The 16,696-nt window shown below is 50.3% G+C and overlaps 2 protein-coding genes across 2 annotated transcripts; both read left to right on the top strand.

Annotated features, from left to right (window-relative positions):
- Positions 1–2,452: 2,452 nt before the first annotated feature.
- Positions 2,453–4,342, top strand: NCLIV_006180 (putative duplicated carbonic anhydrase; the record flags this gene model as incomplete). The annotated part of the gene is made up of 2 exons (XM_003880128.1): positions 2,453–3,524; positions 3,846–4,342. 2 exons carry the CDS (start codon positions 2,453–2,455, stop codon positions 4,340–4,342), a joined length of 1,569 nt encoding a protein of 522 aa, XP_003880177.1.
- A 2,782-nt stretch (positions 4,343–7,124) lies between these two features.
- Positions 7,125–11,007, top strand: NCLIV_006170 (phosphoglycerate mutase, related; the record flags this gene model as incomplete). Its single annotated transcript, XM_003880127.1, has 9 exons — positions 7,125–7,164; positions 7,598–7,679; positions 8,134–8,202; positions 8,798–8,869; positions 9,115–9,252; positions 9,760–9,845; positions 10,048–10,113; positions 10,554–10,717; positions 10,966–11,007. 9 exons carry the CDS (start codon positions 7,125–7,127, stop codon positions 11,005–11,007), a joined length of 759 nt encoding a protein of 252 aa, XP_003880176.1.
- Between the last annotated feature and the right edge of the window lie 5,689 nt (positions 11,008–16,696).

Below are 16,696 nucleotides of genomic sequence, written 5' to 3'. Positions count from 1 at the left end.
ACGAGTAGGTTATGCCTTAGTTACTGAGAGTATCTGTTTTGAATCCGGTAGTGGAATAGGTTGGACAGTACGGCCTCCATTGAGTATTATTTGAGTGGCCCTAAGTCCTGAGGCCGCTGATCGGTCAATTCACACGATGAGCGCAGAAAAAGCAAATTGCGCGCGCCTGCCCTTGATTGCCGACAGCTTCGCAGTCGGTGGTGCTGCGTTAATGCGAAACACAAAAAGGAATGAGTCTAGTTTTCACGCAGCCCAAATGGTCTTCGCGAAGCCATGGCGCAGACATTTTTTTCTCTAGACCTCAGCCAAGCTAAAACTTCATATTTGCTCCCCTCATCCACAAGCAGTGCATGTTGTCCCGTAGACCCAGCCACTGACAGTGCAGACATACTAGCACCCTTGCTTAGAATCAAGGGAGCAAGCGGCGTCTCAAGAACCAAGAACACAGAGTCGCATTAGAGCTACCGACTCGGATTCGTTGTCGACGGGATCCACTATAACCGAGGGGGTTAATGTTGCTTTGTGTATGGCCTCTTGTAGAACGCCTTCTTGCCTCGGCGATGCGGTTCTGTCATTCCACACTTGCGAAAATTTTCCCGGGATACTTTAGACAGGGGGGTTGTGTAGGATATGAAAGACTTCACTACTGGAAAAACAGAGCCGCGGCATAGATAGACGCATGGATCTGTTTGTGCGTGGTGAGGAAAGCGTAGCCGAGTGAGCAAGCAAATGGACATGGGGCGTCGGCAGGACTGGCAACTAATCAAGACCGTTGAACCTCCCAATGGGCAGCATGACAGCAAAAAGCGGCTGCCATTGCGCACACCCGCATACTCTCCATGGAAACAGGACACCACGTAGATCGTCCCCGTGGAAGTTATTCCAACTACAAGACCTTCCGCGTCCATTTCCAAATCTGCTTAATAATCAAGCCCGAACGGGCCAATGCCCGCCCTTTGGCATTGTTATTGTTAGGATGCCAGGGAGAGGGCGGCTACTTGCTAAAGCAGGCGGAGCCGACGGGCCTCACAGACTCAGATCCTCGAGATTTAACTATTGGAGCTCATTCCCTGTTTGCCTTCGCGCCCCTGTGCTCATTTCAACAATGAGCTTGGTATCGCAATGCCGGATTGACACTCCATACCAGTTTTGCAGATAAAATGGCCACATCCCTCGTCTACAGAGTGGGGTACCGCGTTTGATAGGCTTGACGGGATGGAAAATCTGCTAGTTTCAGCGTGTATCCAATGCTCACATTCAGAACGACTTTCAACTGCGTCCTCTACCTCCAATTGTGCGGTAGTCCGCTGTCTTTTATGATGTCTGTATACAGTGTCTGTTCTTTGAATGACGAGGGAGACGCACTTAATTCCAGCGCCAAAAGGCAGCGACACAGCGGCCGCGGTGTTCCCTCTAACTTGGACTCCTTTAGGTAATTTAAACTGCCAAATGCAGGTTCAAGACAGGAGGAGACATCCATTTTGAAACCACCTACACGGACCTAACTCAAAGAGAAACCAAGGTGTTTAAGTTGCCTAGATCGACTGCATCATCGGTTCGGTTGCGTGCTATTTCGGCTGTCCGAACCGGTGGAAGCGGAACCGCTCTACGGTGGTAGCCGCCGCCATGGCCCTGGCTATCTTGGTAGCTTTGTTCTGTCTCATTGACTCCATGGTTTTCCCCTAAGAAAAATGCGTTCCCCACCGGCAAGCTTCCCAAAGAATGTGATGTTTTTTGGCAAGGAAGACGCCAAAAAGTCTGTTGATTTTGTGTCTGGAGGATTGGAATCTTCATGGTCCTCCAGCTTGTTTGCGGCTACCACGCGATTTCGTTCCCGCTAGGGCGTGTCTTGTCCGTCAGCGGTTAACGGGTAGCCTCAAGGAAGACGCCCTCGCGCCATGAGGTCAGCTGCGGAATGTTTGTCTTTTAAACTCGGAGGCAAAGGGAAACGCACGGATTTTTTCTGCCGTCATTTTCAGATCCTCTCTTCTTTGCCCCTTGCACGGTAATTTCAGCAGGAAACCCGTGCGATGGGTTCTGATGCCGGTGCGCGCCTGGCTGCCACGGTTTTCTCCTGTGCGATGAGGGGCCTTGTCTCGAAGGAATAGCGAGCGCTAGAAATTAGCCAACGCGCGTAGAGCCCTTGTGGACCCTCTCGTGCTTTCATGTTTCAAAATCGTGAACCAGCTTGCCTTATCTTCCCGGGCCACCGTCTGCCTGCTTTTTCTTCAGCTCGTGACGTGAACGAAATTCTCTGTCGGTTGCAGGCACGGTGGCTAGCAGCCGGTTTCCGTCGCCGATCTAATACGTACGGGATTGGACGCCAAGCTGCAAGCTGATGCTTCAGTAGTCTGTGGTAATTGTCCCGTTTCCCTCTCAGGCCCGCGAATATCGACGCTGCTTCTCCCTCGCTGTGCAAACACATATACAAGTGAATTTTTGTCGGAACACGATGGCGGGCTGTCTGTTTCGCGGCCTCAGTGGGCAGTGTGGGCCGATCTCGTGGTCCCACGCCGTTCTTATGCTCATCCTGGGGGTTGCAATCACCTCTTTGAATCGAACGCAGGCCTTTCATCGGGCGTCTCTGCACGGAACAGCGACTCCTGAAGATCACAGGATGCTGCAGGCACAGTATCTGAGCTCTATTGGCGCCCGTGAGACAGTAGCACGTGCCCACCGCGGTGCCGCCTTCCAAAAACTACTCGGAAAGGATAGAGCGCGTCCCCACTCTTTGATTCAGGAGGTGGCTGAGGAGAAAAACAATTCGAATAGGGAAGTCGGCTCAATACCGCGCTTTTCGGCATTGCCAGAGTCGGAGTGGGATTACAACCAACATGGCAAGGACTGGGGTGGCATGTGCGCCAAAGGCATGCAGCAATCGCCAGTCGATTTACACATTGAGGGGTTACAGGAGCCCGAATATCGGAATTTGACCAATCTGTATATGAACGCGTTCTCCGGGACAATGGTACAGTCTCGACCCTTCAAGCCCTGGAAGCGGGGGGATTTTTTCTATACCTACCCTCACCAGTTCACGCAAGTGGACGTTTACAAGTCGTCCAAAGTGTTTCAGGTGCGCATCCCAGAGGACCAAATGACACCTCTTGGAGCTATGTTTAGCACAGATACGGCGGAGATGTACACTGCTCAACACATCTTCTTCCATTCGCCATCTGAACATACCTTTCAAGGGGAGGCGAATCGTCGTGAAATTGAAATGCAGATTTGGCATTATTCGAACGACTTGCTCTCGTTTGAATCATCAACGAGCTTAAATCATACCTCTCTCCCTTTCCTCGCTCTCTTTGCTCAAAGCTCCCTCAACCTTCCCGATGTCGAGGAGGCGCTGAGGAGAGATCAGTCTTCTGGCGCTGACCCCAACCTTCCCTCTTCCCACTGGCGTGTGATTTCCTTGACATTTATGAGCGAGGAGCTTGACCAAACCAGCCTAGCTGAACTCAAGAGTTTGCCATCCGAGAGGCTGCTCAGTACCCTTCTTAGTGCAGAAAGGATTAACAGTGAAGGTACGTCCGGCATGGCACAAGCAGCATGTGCTCACATAAATTGCGAGATCCGGTCTCAAAAGCAAGTGCACGTACGTTTCGTTATTTAGTCGCCCCTCTGCCGATGCAAGCCATGGTCCGCGGAGTGTGCGACTTCGAACGTTATCTGATTTTCTAACGAATTGGTACTTTTTCACACTGTCTGCGCTGTATAACTGTTAAAGCTGTATACAGTGTAGAAGCGCTGTGTTATTCAGAGACCTAACTGAACCGCAAGTGAGACTCTCATGTGGATCTGCACACGGCAATTCGTCTGTGAGCATATTTGTTTTGTTATTGCAGCGGGTCAATCCGAGAAGGTGCAACTGGTACATCCGCTAAATTTGCAGTCAGTGATGATGATGCTTCAGCTGACAAACACGGAGTTCTTTGCCTATGATGGAAGCACAACCATGCCCGACTGCACGGAAAATGTGCGCTGGTATGTAGCCCGCCAACCTCTCCCTGTCGCGACCGAAACAATGCTGCGGTTCTACAAGATGTTGAATCCACAGCAATTGAAGAGCCGTGAGGAGAAGGATGGGAACTTCAGGATGTTGCAGAATGTGGAAGACAATATGCGCAACGAAGGGAACGTTTTCTTGGTGCAGGGATTCCCTCTCCAGGTTCTTGTCGCCAACAGTCTTGGCTTTGATACCATGGCAAAAATGTCCAAGGAGGGCTCAGAAATGTTCCAAGGGTGGTTCACTGCTGCGGGTGCCCAAACATTCGGCTACAGTGGCACAGCGCTGGCATACGTGACTGCCTGCCTGGTTCTCTTAAATGCTGTTGGCCTATAACAAGCAAGCTGATGATGCAGTTTCACAGATATTCTTCAGTGTCAGGAGAGCATCTTCCAGCTTTCCGCCGGGCCCAAGGCGGGTGTTGGGCCGTCTGGCGTGGTTGCCATCACCACCAACGCCTCTGGCTGAGACAGGTGTTCTGACCGCCAGAGTTATGGGTACAGGTTTTTCGCTTTGGTGGTTGCTGTTGGGTTGGTGCATGCCTTAATTTCTTTTGCTGAAGTGATCCATAAAGCCGATACGCTCCTCGTTTGTCCAAGTGTTCGAGGTGGACGAAACACTCGATCGTCTCGTGACAACAATATCTACAACCGAGACCGGCGAGAAGCGATGTCAAGGACGTAGAGACGACCGCATTGCGTCGAGTTGCGGCCTGGAGCCTCCGCTCGTGTTGGCCATCAACTGCTGGCATCCTATAGATGGCAGAGGGGGTGTTAACAGCACGCGCCGGTTGCCTTTCCAGATACAAGATCATGAGCGTTTGCAGATGGGTTGGTGCCGTGGTATCCACGGACCGGAATATATTGTTAAGTGTTCGTGTCTCTCTCTTCAAACTGCGGACAGCGACCGGGTATCTTGCGGTCGTTGAGCTTCTACTACGGTGCAAGGCGTGTCGCAGAAAAAACTGCCGTTCGTTCGCAGACAAAAAGGGCGTCTGGTCAGTCGAGCTCGCATCAGGATTCTCAGATTAACACCACCGCTCGTGCATAATTAGCTAGGTTCTGTTGACATGAACATCTTGCTGCCTCAAGACATGCAAAAAGGCTCCAGCGCCTAGAGGTGATTGGATGGCGGCCAACAGAGTCGTCTCCAAAGGTCGGCTACATGGGAATTCGAACCGGTTGACACTGGAACTAATCTTGTATGTAGCGAGTGGCAGTCTTTTGTATTTTTTGCGCAGGCATTTCCCTTCTCAGTCACTCCGTTCACCGTACAATAAAAGGACACGTTACGCACGCCAGCCCGTTAACCATTTCTCTTCCAGCGTAGAAACTGTGTTGGTAATCCTTCAGCAACATCTTTAATGGAACATCGTTTATGTCGAAAGCGCTGATGCTATCGTAGGAAGGAACGTATCTGTGAGCAGATTCTGCAGTAGGGTGTCTCCAAATCAGAGATTGGTTTGCAGGTGAACCATGTCCACCGCCATGTGGTGGCCAGTATCTCCGCTGCAAGTGTACCATCACCAGAGATGATATTTGCGTAGATGCTGTTACGCATTGTGTCTCTGGTCAAAAAGCACGAGGAACCAGTGTTTTCGCCACAATGATGGAGAGTGTTTTGTCGTTTGGGTGGAGTTCCATAGCGGTGGCGTCAGGACCAAAGTAGTAAGCTCAGCAAATGGGTCTTTGCATGCATCAATACGCATTCCAGCACAGGAGTCGCCTTACTCCGTTTGAGTTGTTCTGAATAATTGTTAGTAACAGCACAGCTGACAACAGATGCCATACATGTCACCTGCAATCGACAAGGTGTGACGAACTCAGCCACTCCCTCCCAGATCTCCACCACGCCCTACACAGCTCCGGGAGGTCATATCCCACGTCTTGGCCAGGAATCTGGCCAAGAATGCTTCGCGTGAGCCTTAAGCGACGACGTAGCGGTTCATTGAATGAAATGAGCTATCAAAGGCACCCACTCGATTGTAGTCTTCGTCTGCGGCGAGTCCCTACCTTCCTTCGATTGCAGGGAGGGACTTGTTCTTCGCGGTGACGCTTGGCTTCACGAGCAAAGACACGTCTCTTTTCGGCGGACGATATACAAGCGCCTTTATCGAAGCCCTCAGCAAACGCCACCGCAAGCTACCATTCTAGACGCCTCCGTGGGTTTGTGCACGGCACACCTTCTCTGGACCAGTCGTCACTTTTCCGAAGCGAGAGGACAAATGCGCGTGAAGACGCCAAGACCGGCGAACTAGTGGAATACCCAATTCCTGTACATGTGCAAAAACACTTTCGGATCCATGATGGTGGAATCTCCGTTGCAGTACGTGAATAAGGACCCAAGCATTTTTCTTTCTAAAAAACGGGAAGCAGCCGATGCCGGACTGCACCGCCGTGTACATCGAACCAGCATCGAGCATTGTCTGTTCAGAAGCCTTTCTGTTTCCTCGTTGAAGGAGCGTTTTCATTCTCGTGATGAATGTGTGTCGTTCCTGTCTAAAAGGATGTGCGGATCTTGTTTGCCTCTTCAAGGGGATCTACCCTTCAGATATCTCCTCCTTCCGTGAACGAATATCGATCCTTTCCAAGAGCGAGAAAACGTCATTTTGAGTTGGAAGCAAAAGATCTCTGTGCTGGTCCAATGAAACATTTCCGGGAGGCGGACACTCGAAGCGCTCGGATCTTAGTTTGCTGAAAACGGGACGTTGCGGTGCTCATTGCCTACTTCAATACGAAAATCGCCCCCCTCCCCGTTCTTCTGTACATGACCTGATGGCCTGATACTCACAGATGATGTGTCCTTTTCGCTACATCATGGAACCCTGGGCGAAGCATTCTTGTTCCCCTAATAAAATGGGGTGTGCAATCTTCCGTCCCCAAGCGTCGAATCCGCCGTCAACCGGGGGGAACCCCAACTCTGTACTTGTCCCGGCCACACACTGACCCCGCACATGCTCAAACTGGGGACGACCTGCCACCGACATCTGTGTGGCGCATCCTGTTTTTTCTCCACAGTTGTCGTCGTCGACTCTCTTGTCTTCAGTTCTTTTTTTCGCACCGCACGTAACATATATTATATGTTCCCCGCTTCGCGTTTCGTTCGCTTCTTTGGCAAAATGGCGAAAGCAAAGTATACTCTTGTCCTCATCCGCCACGGTAGGCGCCACGCTCCCACTCTCTTGCACATCAACTGTAGTCCCGGGAATCTTCCGTGACTAACAAGAGGGCAGCCGTCTGCGTCTCCCCCTTTTTTCTCACGGGAAAACCGCTCTTTCTTTCGTTTCACACGGTGGCGCGAACCTTACGGTGTCAAAAATGAGTCATCCTCACACAGAAGATGTCCACTTCACCAGTTATGCGGCTCGGAGTTTCCATTTGTGGCAGCACTAATGGCAACCCCCTTGCTGTTTTTGGGGAACCGTCTATGAAACAGCGCTGGTGTGTCTTTACCGAGGAAAAACAGAGTTGGTTGGGAACTCAGCAGGAAATGCAAGTGAGTCTGTTCCTTCTCTTCGGCATCTAAATCAGTCTGGGTCCAACTTTTGACGTATGCATGTCAGTCCTGTCATTTCTGCTCTTTTTTTTGCAGGTGAATCGACGTGGAATAAGGAGAACAGGTTCACTGGATGGACCGATGTGCCCCTGTCCCCTGTTGGCGAGCAAGAAGCTGTGTAAGTCTTTTTTCTTTGCTCCTTCTCGTCAGATAACCGAGTGTAGCTACGCTTACTGGGTATGGAGAGGGGGAAACAAACCAGAACATATAAACGGCAAAAACGCCAGCTGCTTTCGTGGATGTTAGGTGCCATGAGAGAGCAAGTGGTGTTCCTGCCTATTTCCACTGTTCTCCCCTCTTAACCACTACAGCAAGGGTGTGTGTTGGGCTCTGGCCCTTTTAAGACGCAAGGCAGATCGCAAGACCTTTATTTGTTTCTCCCGCTTCCGCTGTTTCCCCCCATCGCAATTACGTGATCGCGAGGGGGTGTATGAAATATGTGTTTTCTCTGGGCCTTGTTGACTCCTTCGTACTAATGTTTTTGGGGGTGTTTCTTTCTAGAGCTGCAGTTACTTCCGTCGCATAGTTTACCCTGTCCACGATGTCCGTGTATCTCGTGGAATCTTCGACAGGGAAGCAGCCAAGGCTCTCAAGGCGAAAGGCTTCGAGTTTGACGTCGCCTACACCTCTGTGCTTCAGCGGTAAGGCAGAGCAAGGGTTGACAAGGGGTACCTGCATTACGTAGTTGTAGCGGAGAGAGCACGTCTTCGGGGTGAGCATGTATGTGTGAAATCACGAATTCAACATTGTAGGCGTTCCCTTCTGTGACGGAGGTTGTTCTGCGATGCTCAACTGGCTGCGCGCTCGCTTTCTGTGGCAGCATATTGTTCTAAAGTTTTCGGTTGCAGTTTTCCTCTACCTGCTAACCACTAAGGTTTGAGAGCGTCTCGTTCTGGTGGGGAACTCAGTCCCTTGTCGCGGAAGGATTTTCAAAGCGGAAGAAAGAGTTTGTGCGGTCACGTTGTTGCACGGGTGGGTTCATTTCGCAGCCGAGCCGGAAGACACCTTTCCAAATGCAGGTCCAGTCAGTACCTACACTTACTTATGCCTATATAGATATTTGAATGTGTCCATTAGCTTGTGAACAGCGATCCAAAGGGAAGTTTTCTCTTCCACATAAAACATAGTTTGTCAACAAAGGACGGGCTGTTTTTGCTCGGATCTATGTTTTGGGAATCTGGCTTCTGCCCCGGAAATAACTGTTCGTATGATTTGTTTCTCTGTCGTGTCGTGCAGTGCCGTGGTCACCTGCTGGACCGTCTTGAAGGGAACGGACATGTGCCACATCCCTGTGAAGAGCTCGTGGAGGTAGGCTACGCTCCGCTGATGTGCACGGATTCCTTCACATTGCCAGGGTAGCGACTTGACCTGATTCAGGCTGCGTTTAACGTTGGTACGAAGGCCTCGTAAGTCGTATATAGGCAGATATGCAAATGCAGAAATGGAGTCAGATACAGACACGCAGGCTTAAACAGCCTCCACCCAGGCCTCCTCCATTTCCAAGCCTTTACGTTTTTCAGCTTGTGCTCGTGTTTGGATGCAATCTGAAATAGGCTGAACGAGCGTCACTATGGCGCCCTCCAGGGCCTCAACAAGGCGGAGACCGCAGCCAAGCACGGAGACGAGCAAGTCAAGATCTGGCGTCGCTCCTATGATATTCCTCCTCCAGCTCTGGAGCAGTCTGATTCCAGGTAATATAGTCAGGAAATGCTTCCCTTCACCCAAACTGGAAACAAAATATGGAGGGTTTTTCTCCAGCTTACGAAGCGGAATTGTCTCGATAGTGGGCGTTCTGTTGACTGATGGTAGCTGCTTACAGTCTCTGTTCGGGGGTCGTTTTACACAGTGCGAACTGACGTGTGGGTTTCTAGGGTGTTACGCACCCTGTGACAGTTCCTCGTTCCCTCGTACGTGATTCGTCGTGTCGTTGCACTTCGGAGTGGTATCCTTCTTTGATGCATTGGTGCATATGGATGGTTTCTATGTTGGCAATTACATCCTGCGTAGCGGCCGGCCTGTGCGCATTCCTGAGTCTCCGAAGAGACCCCGGTACGCTGGTAGACGCGGCTGCGCGGAGCCTCGGTTCTGCGTCACGCGGGTCGATAGGGGTGTCGTGTTGTCTGTTTAAATCAGTGTCGAGAACTCATGGTTTTGGTGCACTTCCTGAAGCAAACCGTTTTGTGTGCGTTGTTATGCAGGTGGCCGGGCAATGACGCCGTCTACAAAATGGTCCCGAAGGAGGCTCTGCCCCTGACGGAGTGTCTCAAGGACACTGTCGAGAGAGGTAACCACTGTGTTTTGTTTAGTTGTCTTTGGCGTGTTCTGGTGTCATTGCTTCCCGGTGTAACAGGCCTGACGATTTCACATGTTGCTATGACGTACATATTTTTAAGTGTTTCGTCACGTACCACTACCTCGTGTGCGTGTTCACTTCATAGTAGTGCACAGGTTCATGTTTCTTGTTTATTCACCGCTCTGTCCTGCAGTCCTGCCTTTCTGGTTCGACCACATCGCCCCGTCCATCATGGAAGGCAAGCGGGTCCTTGTTGCTGGTAAGGCTCCGTCCTGGTCTTCATTATGTCATTCGCTTCCTGCATGGCACTAGGCTAGAATGAACAGAGATCCGAAACTAGGCTAGAACGAACAGAGGTCCGAAACTAGGCTAGAACGAACAGAGGTCCGAAACTAGGAAACACCATCTCCGGTTTCTAGGCACGCGCAGACAGAATTCACTCAACCCTCGACGATCGAACATCGTGTTAGGAGCGAGAACAGGAGAATCTCCCTTTGTAGCACCTGTCACCCAATTCCCGACAGTCGCCTGCTCCACTGCTCTCCCTTTTAGTGTTTATGCAGAAGAGCGTCCACTATATGGTAGCCTTCCTCCACACTTTATTAGTGCGTATCGGAAGATCGGCGGGCCACAGAGCGAGAACTCTGACATTCTTTTGTGTTGTTTGAATTCGTGGCCGTTGTGCCTCCTATTTTTTAGCTCACGGCAACTCTCTTCGCGGACTGGTTAAGCATCTGGACAAGATGAGCGATGAAGCAGTTCTCGAGCTGAACATTCCCACGGGAGTTCCACTCGTGTATGAACTGGATGAAGACCTGCAGCCGGTCAGACATTACTACCTCCTGGACGAAGCGGAATTGAAGGTCAGTTCCGAACGCAATCCGGGGAGCGGGGGTTCCTTCGAGATTGCTGGTATCATCGCAAGTCACAGTCGCCTGTGGCAGTTTCCGGGTTAGAAGAGTTCGTGTTGTCTCCTTGTTGGTATTTCCCGTGCGAAAGAGCCAAGCGCAACAACCAGATCAGTCAACACCGCTCACGGTTATTGGCCACTCGAGCCGCATCGGTTTCGTACGGACACCGGCGAGTGTGTTGTATTTCTCTTTCCTTTCAGGCAAAGATGGAGGCTGTCGCAAACCAAGGAAAGGCCAAGTAAAGGTCACAATCACCAGATCGGCACATGCACAATATCACCACGTTGATCCAATTTGGGGCCAACGACACGTCCGAAACGCGAGTGTTGCCCGTCAATTTTGGTCCTTCGAATTCAAACGGGTTTGCGGCGTCGTCGGGTACTCATACCAACGCTCTCATCCGATAATTACACAAAATTCTTTACCTTTAACATTCTTGTCTGCTTTTTCCGTAGATGAATATCTTGGCAACAGTCAATTCCGATCATCATGTCACGCCGGGTGCGGTGTTGACTTCCCACACAGGCTCGCCACCCATTTCCGCACAGCGTCACCCGTAGCACTTAACTTTAGGTCAGCGGTGGAAACCCCAGGGTACCTTTAAAATAGTACTGCTTGTCATAACAAGCGTTTAAAGTGAACGGTTAGGCGGCTAGAACTCTCAGGGCAACCACTCGGGAGTAGTACCCACTAGTTTTCGTGGCACAACGAGGACAGGCGGACTTGGCCACTGCGTGCGACCATCAGGCATCCCACCGTCATCCCGGAGTTGCAGTCTCTCCTGTAGCCATTTTCGCACATACGGCACTCCTTACTATGTAATACATTTAACGGCTCGCTATGTTCGTGTTAGTGATGTGCGTCTTTTCGACGGCATCAGTCTCCGATTGGTTGTATAGCTGTGTAAAGCCAGTAACAGTAGGATATGCTGATCACTGCGGTTTGTATGCGAGAACAAGAACGAGACGTATCAAAAAGGATTAGTCTAATATTCGGACGGGCAGGCCTGTCTGTAACAGTCTTAATCGTAGTCCAAGTCCTTGTCAGTCAAACAGTAGAAAAGGGATTGCTCCCCATTTGCTCGACTTCAGTCATGGCCGCTGCTCAATTTCCAAAGGGTCCTGTCGAGATGCTGTCCCCACGGGGCTCTGAGTCGTTCTTAGTGCCTGGCCCCTTTACACATTTTACATACTTGCAGCGTTCGCGCCCGCCCGTCAGTAAGGCCACGCTAGTATCATATAAACCCCTGTATTACTTATGTACCACATTTGTGTTCTTTGCTTGCCCAGCGGTACACGTGGGGCCGCACCTGCAGGTAAACATCCATGGGAACATAGTGCTAGCGTGCGTGTTTCATGGTGGAGCAACGGTATCACTGCCGCAACATACCTGCAGTCACCGTGGACACGTGCACCACGTTCATGCCTTAGTATCACGACGGGGTCGTAGAATGCCATGACGCATTGGTGCCCTTTCAATGCGGAAGACAACTGTGAAATGTTGGACAGCAGACCTATGCCTCTGGTTGACAACGCTTGAGCGGCAACTGTTGAGAGTATTCCGCGGTTGCCAACCTATGCCTCTGGTTGACAACGCTTGAGCGGCAACTGTTGAGAGTATTCCGCGGTTGCCAACACTCCTTGCAATCGTGTCAACAGTGCACAATGGAATCTCAGAAGACAGATTTCCGAGAGTCTTATTGTGTCAAACCTCTGCGTCGTGGTGAATCTCTGAAGTATACAGCCAGACGTATTCGTTCACAAATCACTACAATGTCAGCCTACGCATGCGGGATAACCGGCAAATCTCGTTCGTCGTGTTGCGTTCATGCACGCAGAAGCAATCTGCTGAATTCACGTCTCATTGTGCTACTTACTTTGATGACTGACTGGAAAAATAAATAACCGTGGTGGCTAAACTGGCACAGTCAAACCGTGGCATTTTGCACGATGGACAGCGCAGCCTAATTAACCTTTGCTAATCCAAGAAACACGTTCGTATTTCGTACGCACAGTTGCTTGAATCATTGTCGTGGTGGCTACCGGATTGCAAAAAAAATCATGAGGCCAAATAGGTAGTTTTTATGGCACGACTGTGAAACACGACGCTATCCACATGTCTGTCTTGAATGGATTCAAAGAAAGCATCGTCTAGTTGCCATTCGAATGCATGCATGTAACAAGGAAGACACCATGTTCACACACTGGTGATGCAAATAATGTCATGGCACATCTGTAGATCCCAGAAGTATCACTCAGGCTGAAAAAACAGCGTTGGGCGTTTTGTTGAGTTTATCGTCGTGACCTGACCCTTATCGTACTTCGTTTTCCGTCTGCATTGGACACTGTGTAGCTTCTTAGTTCCGTGCCTGTTGTGTGGATGGGATGTGCAGGGAAGAAAACATGGCCAACAACAGGCGTGAAAAGACGGATCATAGTCAGGCAACTGGTACCAAAATCGCCGACGCTGTACATTCAACTCCAACGCCGACTACCGTAAAAGAAGCTAACGGGGAGAATTCGCCGAAGTGGAAATACAGAATTGCAGAAAAACTCCATCTGCACTCTCACAGAAGATGAATGTCTGAAGAGTCCATCTTCTGCCAATTGGAAGAACCACATTTGCATGGGCTCTTCGCTCACATTTTCTAAATGATTATATTCATCGGATAAGTGTAATTCATCCGTGCAAACTTATTCGGGTGGCTCAATGAAGCGCTATAACGACACCGGGTATCAACTAAGCTCAACATCAACGTCAGTCTTTTGAGGTCTATGTGGCTTCGTGACTCAGCGAGAGAGATGAAACTGTATTTCTGTATGTCTGTATGCCTCCTGCATTAGCGCTGAAGCGGCTTGTACAGTCTTCATAGGTGCAGATGAATGGACGGGTTCACAGGTAGGTGGAGGTAATCCGTTGAGTTTACCCTGTCTCCCAGCAACGTAAAAGTCTACGAACTGCTTTAGGCGCGGGCGCACCTCCGAACGGGAATCAGTAGTGCAATCATGCCGCTCCCATGTTAAAGGAGCTGGACTGCGGAAACAGTATCACATCAGTATGGGTCGGTAGCAGGACACCAGAGCTGCAGACACACCTATCTCATCACACGTGTGTAGGCAACGCTCCAACATTCGATTCGTGATTTCACCAGACGATATGGGCCTCATCGTGAAGAACCGGAGGCACTGGGATTGTTCAACGTTTCTGCGTCCCAAACTCCAGGGGTGTGGACCCGTCCGCTCTTAGAGTTCTCGCCGCAAGAAACAATCAGTCTCAATTGTGGTAGTGACGAAACTGAGCTCGAAAGGTGACGAGCTTCTGCATTTGCATCCATTGTTCGGCGCACTGGCAGGAGCTTGTATTGTGCCTTCACGCCCCAACGGCATTGTTACGCGTGTCCGAAAGATGTTTCTTTTGATGAATAAAAGCGAGTTTGTAGTGTCGTACAGCAGCTCATGTAAGATAGAAACGTTTATAAAACGTGTATAATGGCGTTGACGGGCACGGCCCCGGCCTTCCTGATGACTTCTCTTTCGACTCCCTTCCGGAAGGGTTGTAGAGATGAATTCTCATCTAGTAGTCGTCCCTGAACGCACCAGATGCACGAACAATAACGTGTCTGTGCGCCTTTGGGGAAATCATAATCCCCCCAGTCGATTTATTTGGAGCTCGAAGAAAATCATGTCTGCTTATTTTGCAAAAAATGGGTGTCGGTCCCGAATACATTACATGAGGAAAGCGTCAGCCCTCTTGACGCAAGGTAGTTTTCTGCGGAGTATATTCATGGCTGCCGTCCACGTATCGAGCTCCATCAATCACCTCACTGCCGCGGCATTGACAGCTATCCTTTAGCTGATAACTGTCCTGCCTAATGACTTTCCTCAAAGGCTTCGACGAGTAGAGAAGTCCGTTCAAAATAGGTCCCGTTTGAATTTTGTCTACTGTACTAAGAGGGAACGCCCGAACCAGCTGAAACGGTATTCACTGAGAACACGAATATTAGTTCGCTTACCATTGTGTATGAAAAACCCAGCATCTTTCGTCAGGCAAGAACTGCGCTTGTGAATACTGACGGTTTTGAAAAAACTCACAATGTTAGTGGGGGCGAAGATGCAGTTATTTTGTGTTTTCTCCACGTGTCTGAAGAGTGGAGGGAGGTTACGCGAAACCGTGGTAAAGGAAGAACGCTCTTGCTTGGTACTACATGACTCCAGGTCACTTTTCGCCTCACGCAACCGGAAGCACTAGTCGATCGAACATACCACGGGGAACCATGCCGCGTCCTGGGTTGAGTTGCCCCTCTGAGGCTCTTACCGAAGTACTTGAAGTAATCGTCAGTCAGCTCTCCAGCGTATGTGACTTTGTACAGATGATTTAGTCGCTTCTTCTGAGCAACTGAAAGGGCCTGGTTGGTTTCCTGAGTTGATTGTTGCAATTGTCTGCGGGCCTGCTCTTGCCCTGTAAAACAGGAATGCCAAATCGTGCAAGCTCTGAGGCGACGCAAACACGAGGTAGTAGATTAAACTTCGTGGGGAAACCCGGTGACACGCGTGGACTAGACGGAATATCCAGCATACTTCTACAAAAGTGCAACCATAGCTGAACACTAAAAGCTATAGATTTATCATCAAACGAACGCCTCATGGATATCGATTCGTCTCATGGCCGACTGTTTGTTACTCCTAGAGACGCGTCACCGTGGAAGCAATGTCTTGCCGTCGTTCGTGGAAAACGATAGAAATCCACAAAAAACTCGTGTGTTGAAGTCGTTCATGGCAAATCTACCACAGATTGGTCTCTCGCACGTAAACCCAGGCACGTTTGTGCTCGCCGGCGACTCAGTGCCCATAGACCAGTTACAGTGTTGTGGCTTCACAGCAAGCCCGAATGTAGTAAGACAAGCAGCACATCTACCTAAAGTCGTATATCTGGGCCAGCGCGTGCACCTGAACTTACGTCGCTGCAGAGCTACGGCAAGTTTCCTGGTCATCTCACTCTGCCTAGCACACGCAAAAGCGTCAGTAAATCAGGAACTACGGAATGCAGATGATTTGTGGACCACTCAGACTCTTGCGCCACAAACCAGCACGGCCAGGTACCTACGAGAATTGCGAGAGGAAGGCATCTCACAAAGTGTTGCGTCATGTGTGGAAAAGGCAGAGGCGATTTACGGGCTCTACATTCTGGGTGCTGCGTAGAGCATCTATGACGATATTTGCGCCTGGTTACATCTGGCGGTGCATGCGTCAGCGATGCTTATTTCAACCAGTAGATGCTGAGATTATGAACTTTCACGTCTGGTTTTTGAGTGCCATGTCTTGCAACGAACCGTTATCGTGAGACTTGTTCCTGAAGTGTGTATACGTAGCAAGACCAGTCACCAGAGCTCTCAACGGATTCCCAGCACCACGTACAAAGTTCGCTCGATATATCCTTGCATATATATACGCACTCACAAGGCGGACGGAAGAAAGAACGCGCAGGGCGAATATCTGTGCGTATTAGCTGCTGTCTGTCCCCCGCCCGTTGCTTTACTGAAGCGCCTTGGAAGTCTGTGTATGCCTTCGTGAAAGCGCGAAGTTCCTAAAGGTCTTAACTGTGTGTCCATGACTTCTGTGGATTCCCCTATAAGTGTTTGAAAGGCATTTTCAGCAAATTACCTGTCCCATTCTTGTTGTCGCTGTTTTTCCCTTTCTTTCCTTTTCTCGCATTCCCTCCATTCTTCCACATTGCTAGTGAGGATATTCTGCTTCACCGCGGGGTCCAAACCCTTAAATCCATCGCGATTTCTGCCCAGTGCTGCACGATGGCGTACAAAATCCCCCAGCAGACATGATGGGCAAGACGATGCCTCCGCCCAATGCCACGGGGTGAAAGGAGGGAGCAAAGACAGCGACAGGTGGCTCCCCCCTATCCACCTATACGCCACAA

This window comes from Neospora caninum, chromosome II, assembly GCF_000208865.1.
Source record: "Neospora caninum Liverpool complete genome, chromosome II".
NCBI lineage: Eukaryota > Apicomplexa > Conoidasida > Eucoccidiorida > Sarcocystidae > Neospora > Neospora caninum.
The sequence above is the reverse complement of the archived record's forward strand: the minus strand, read 5'-3'. Positions and strand labels throughout refer to the sequence as shown.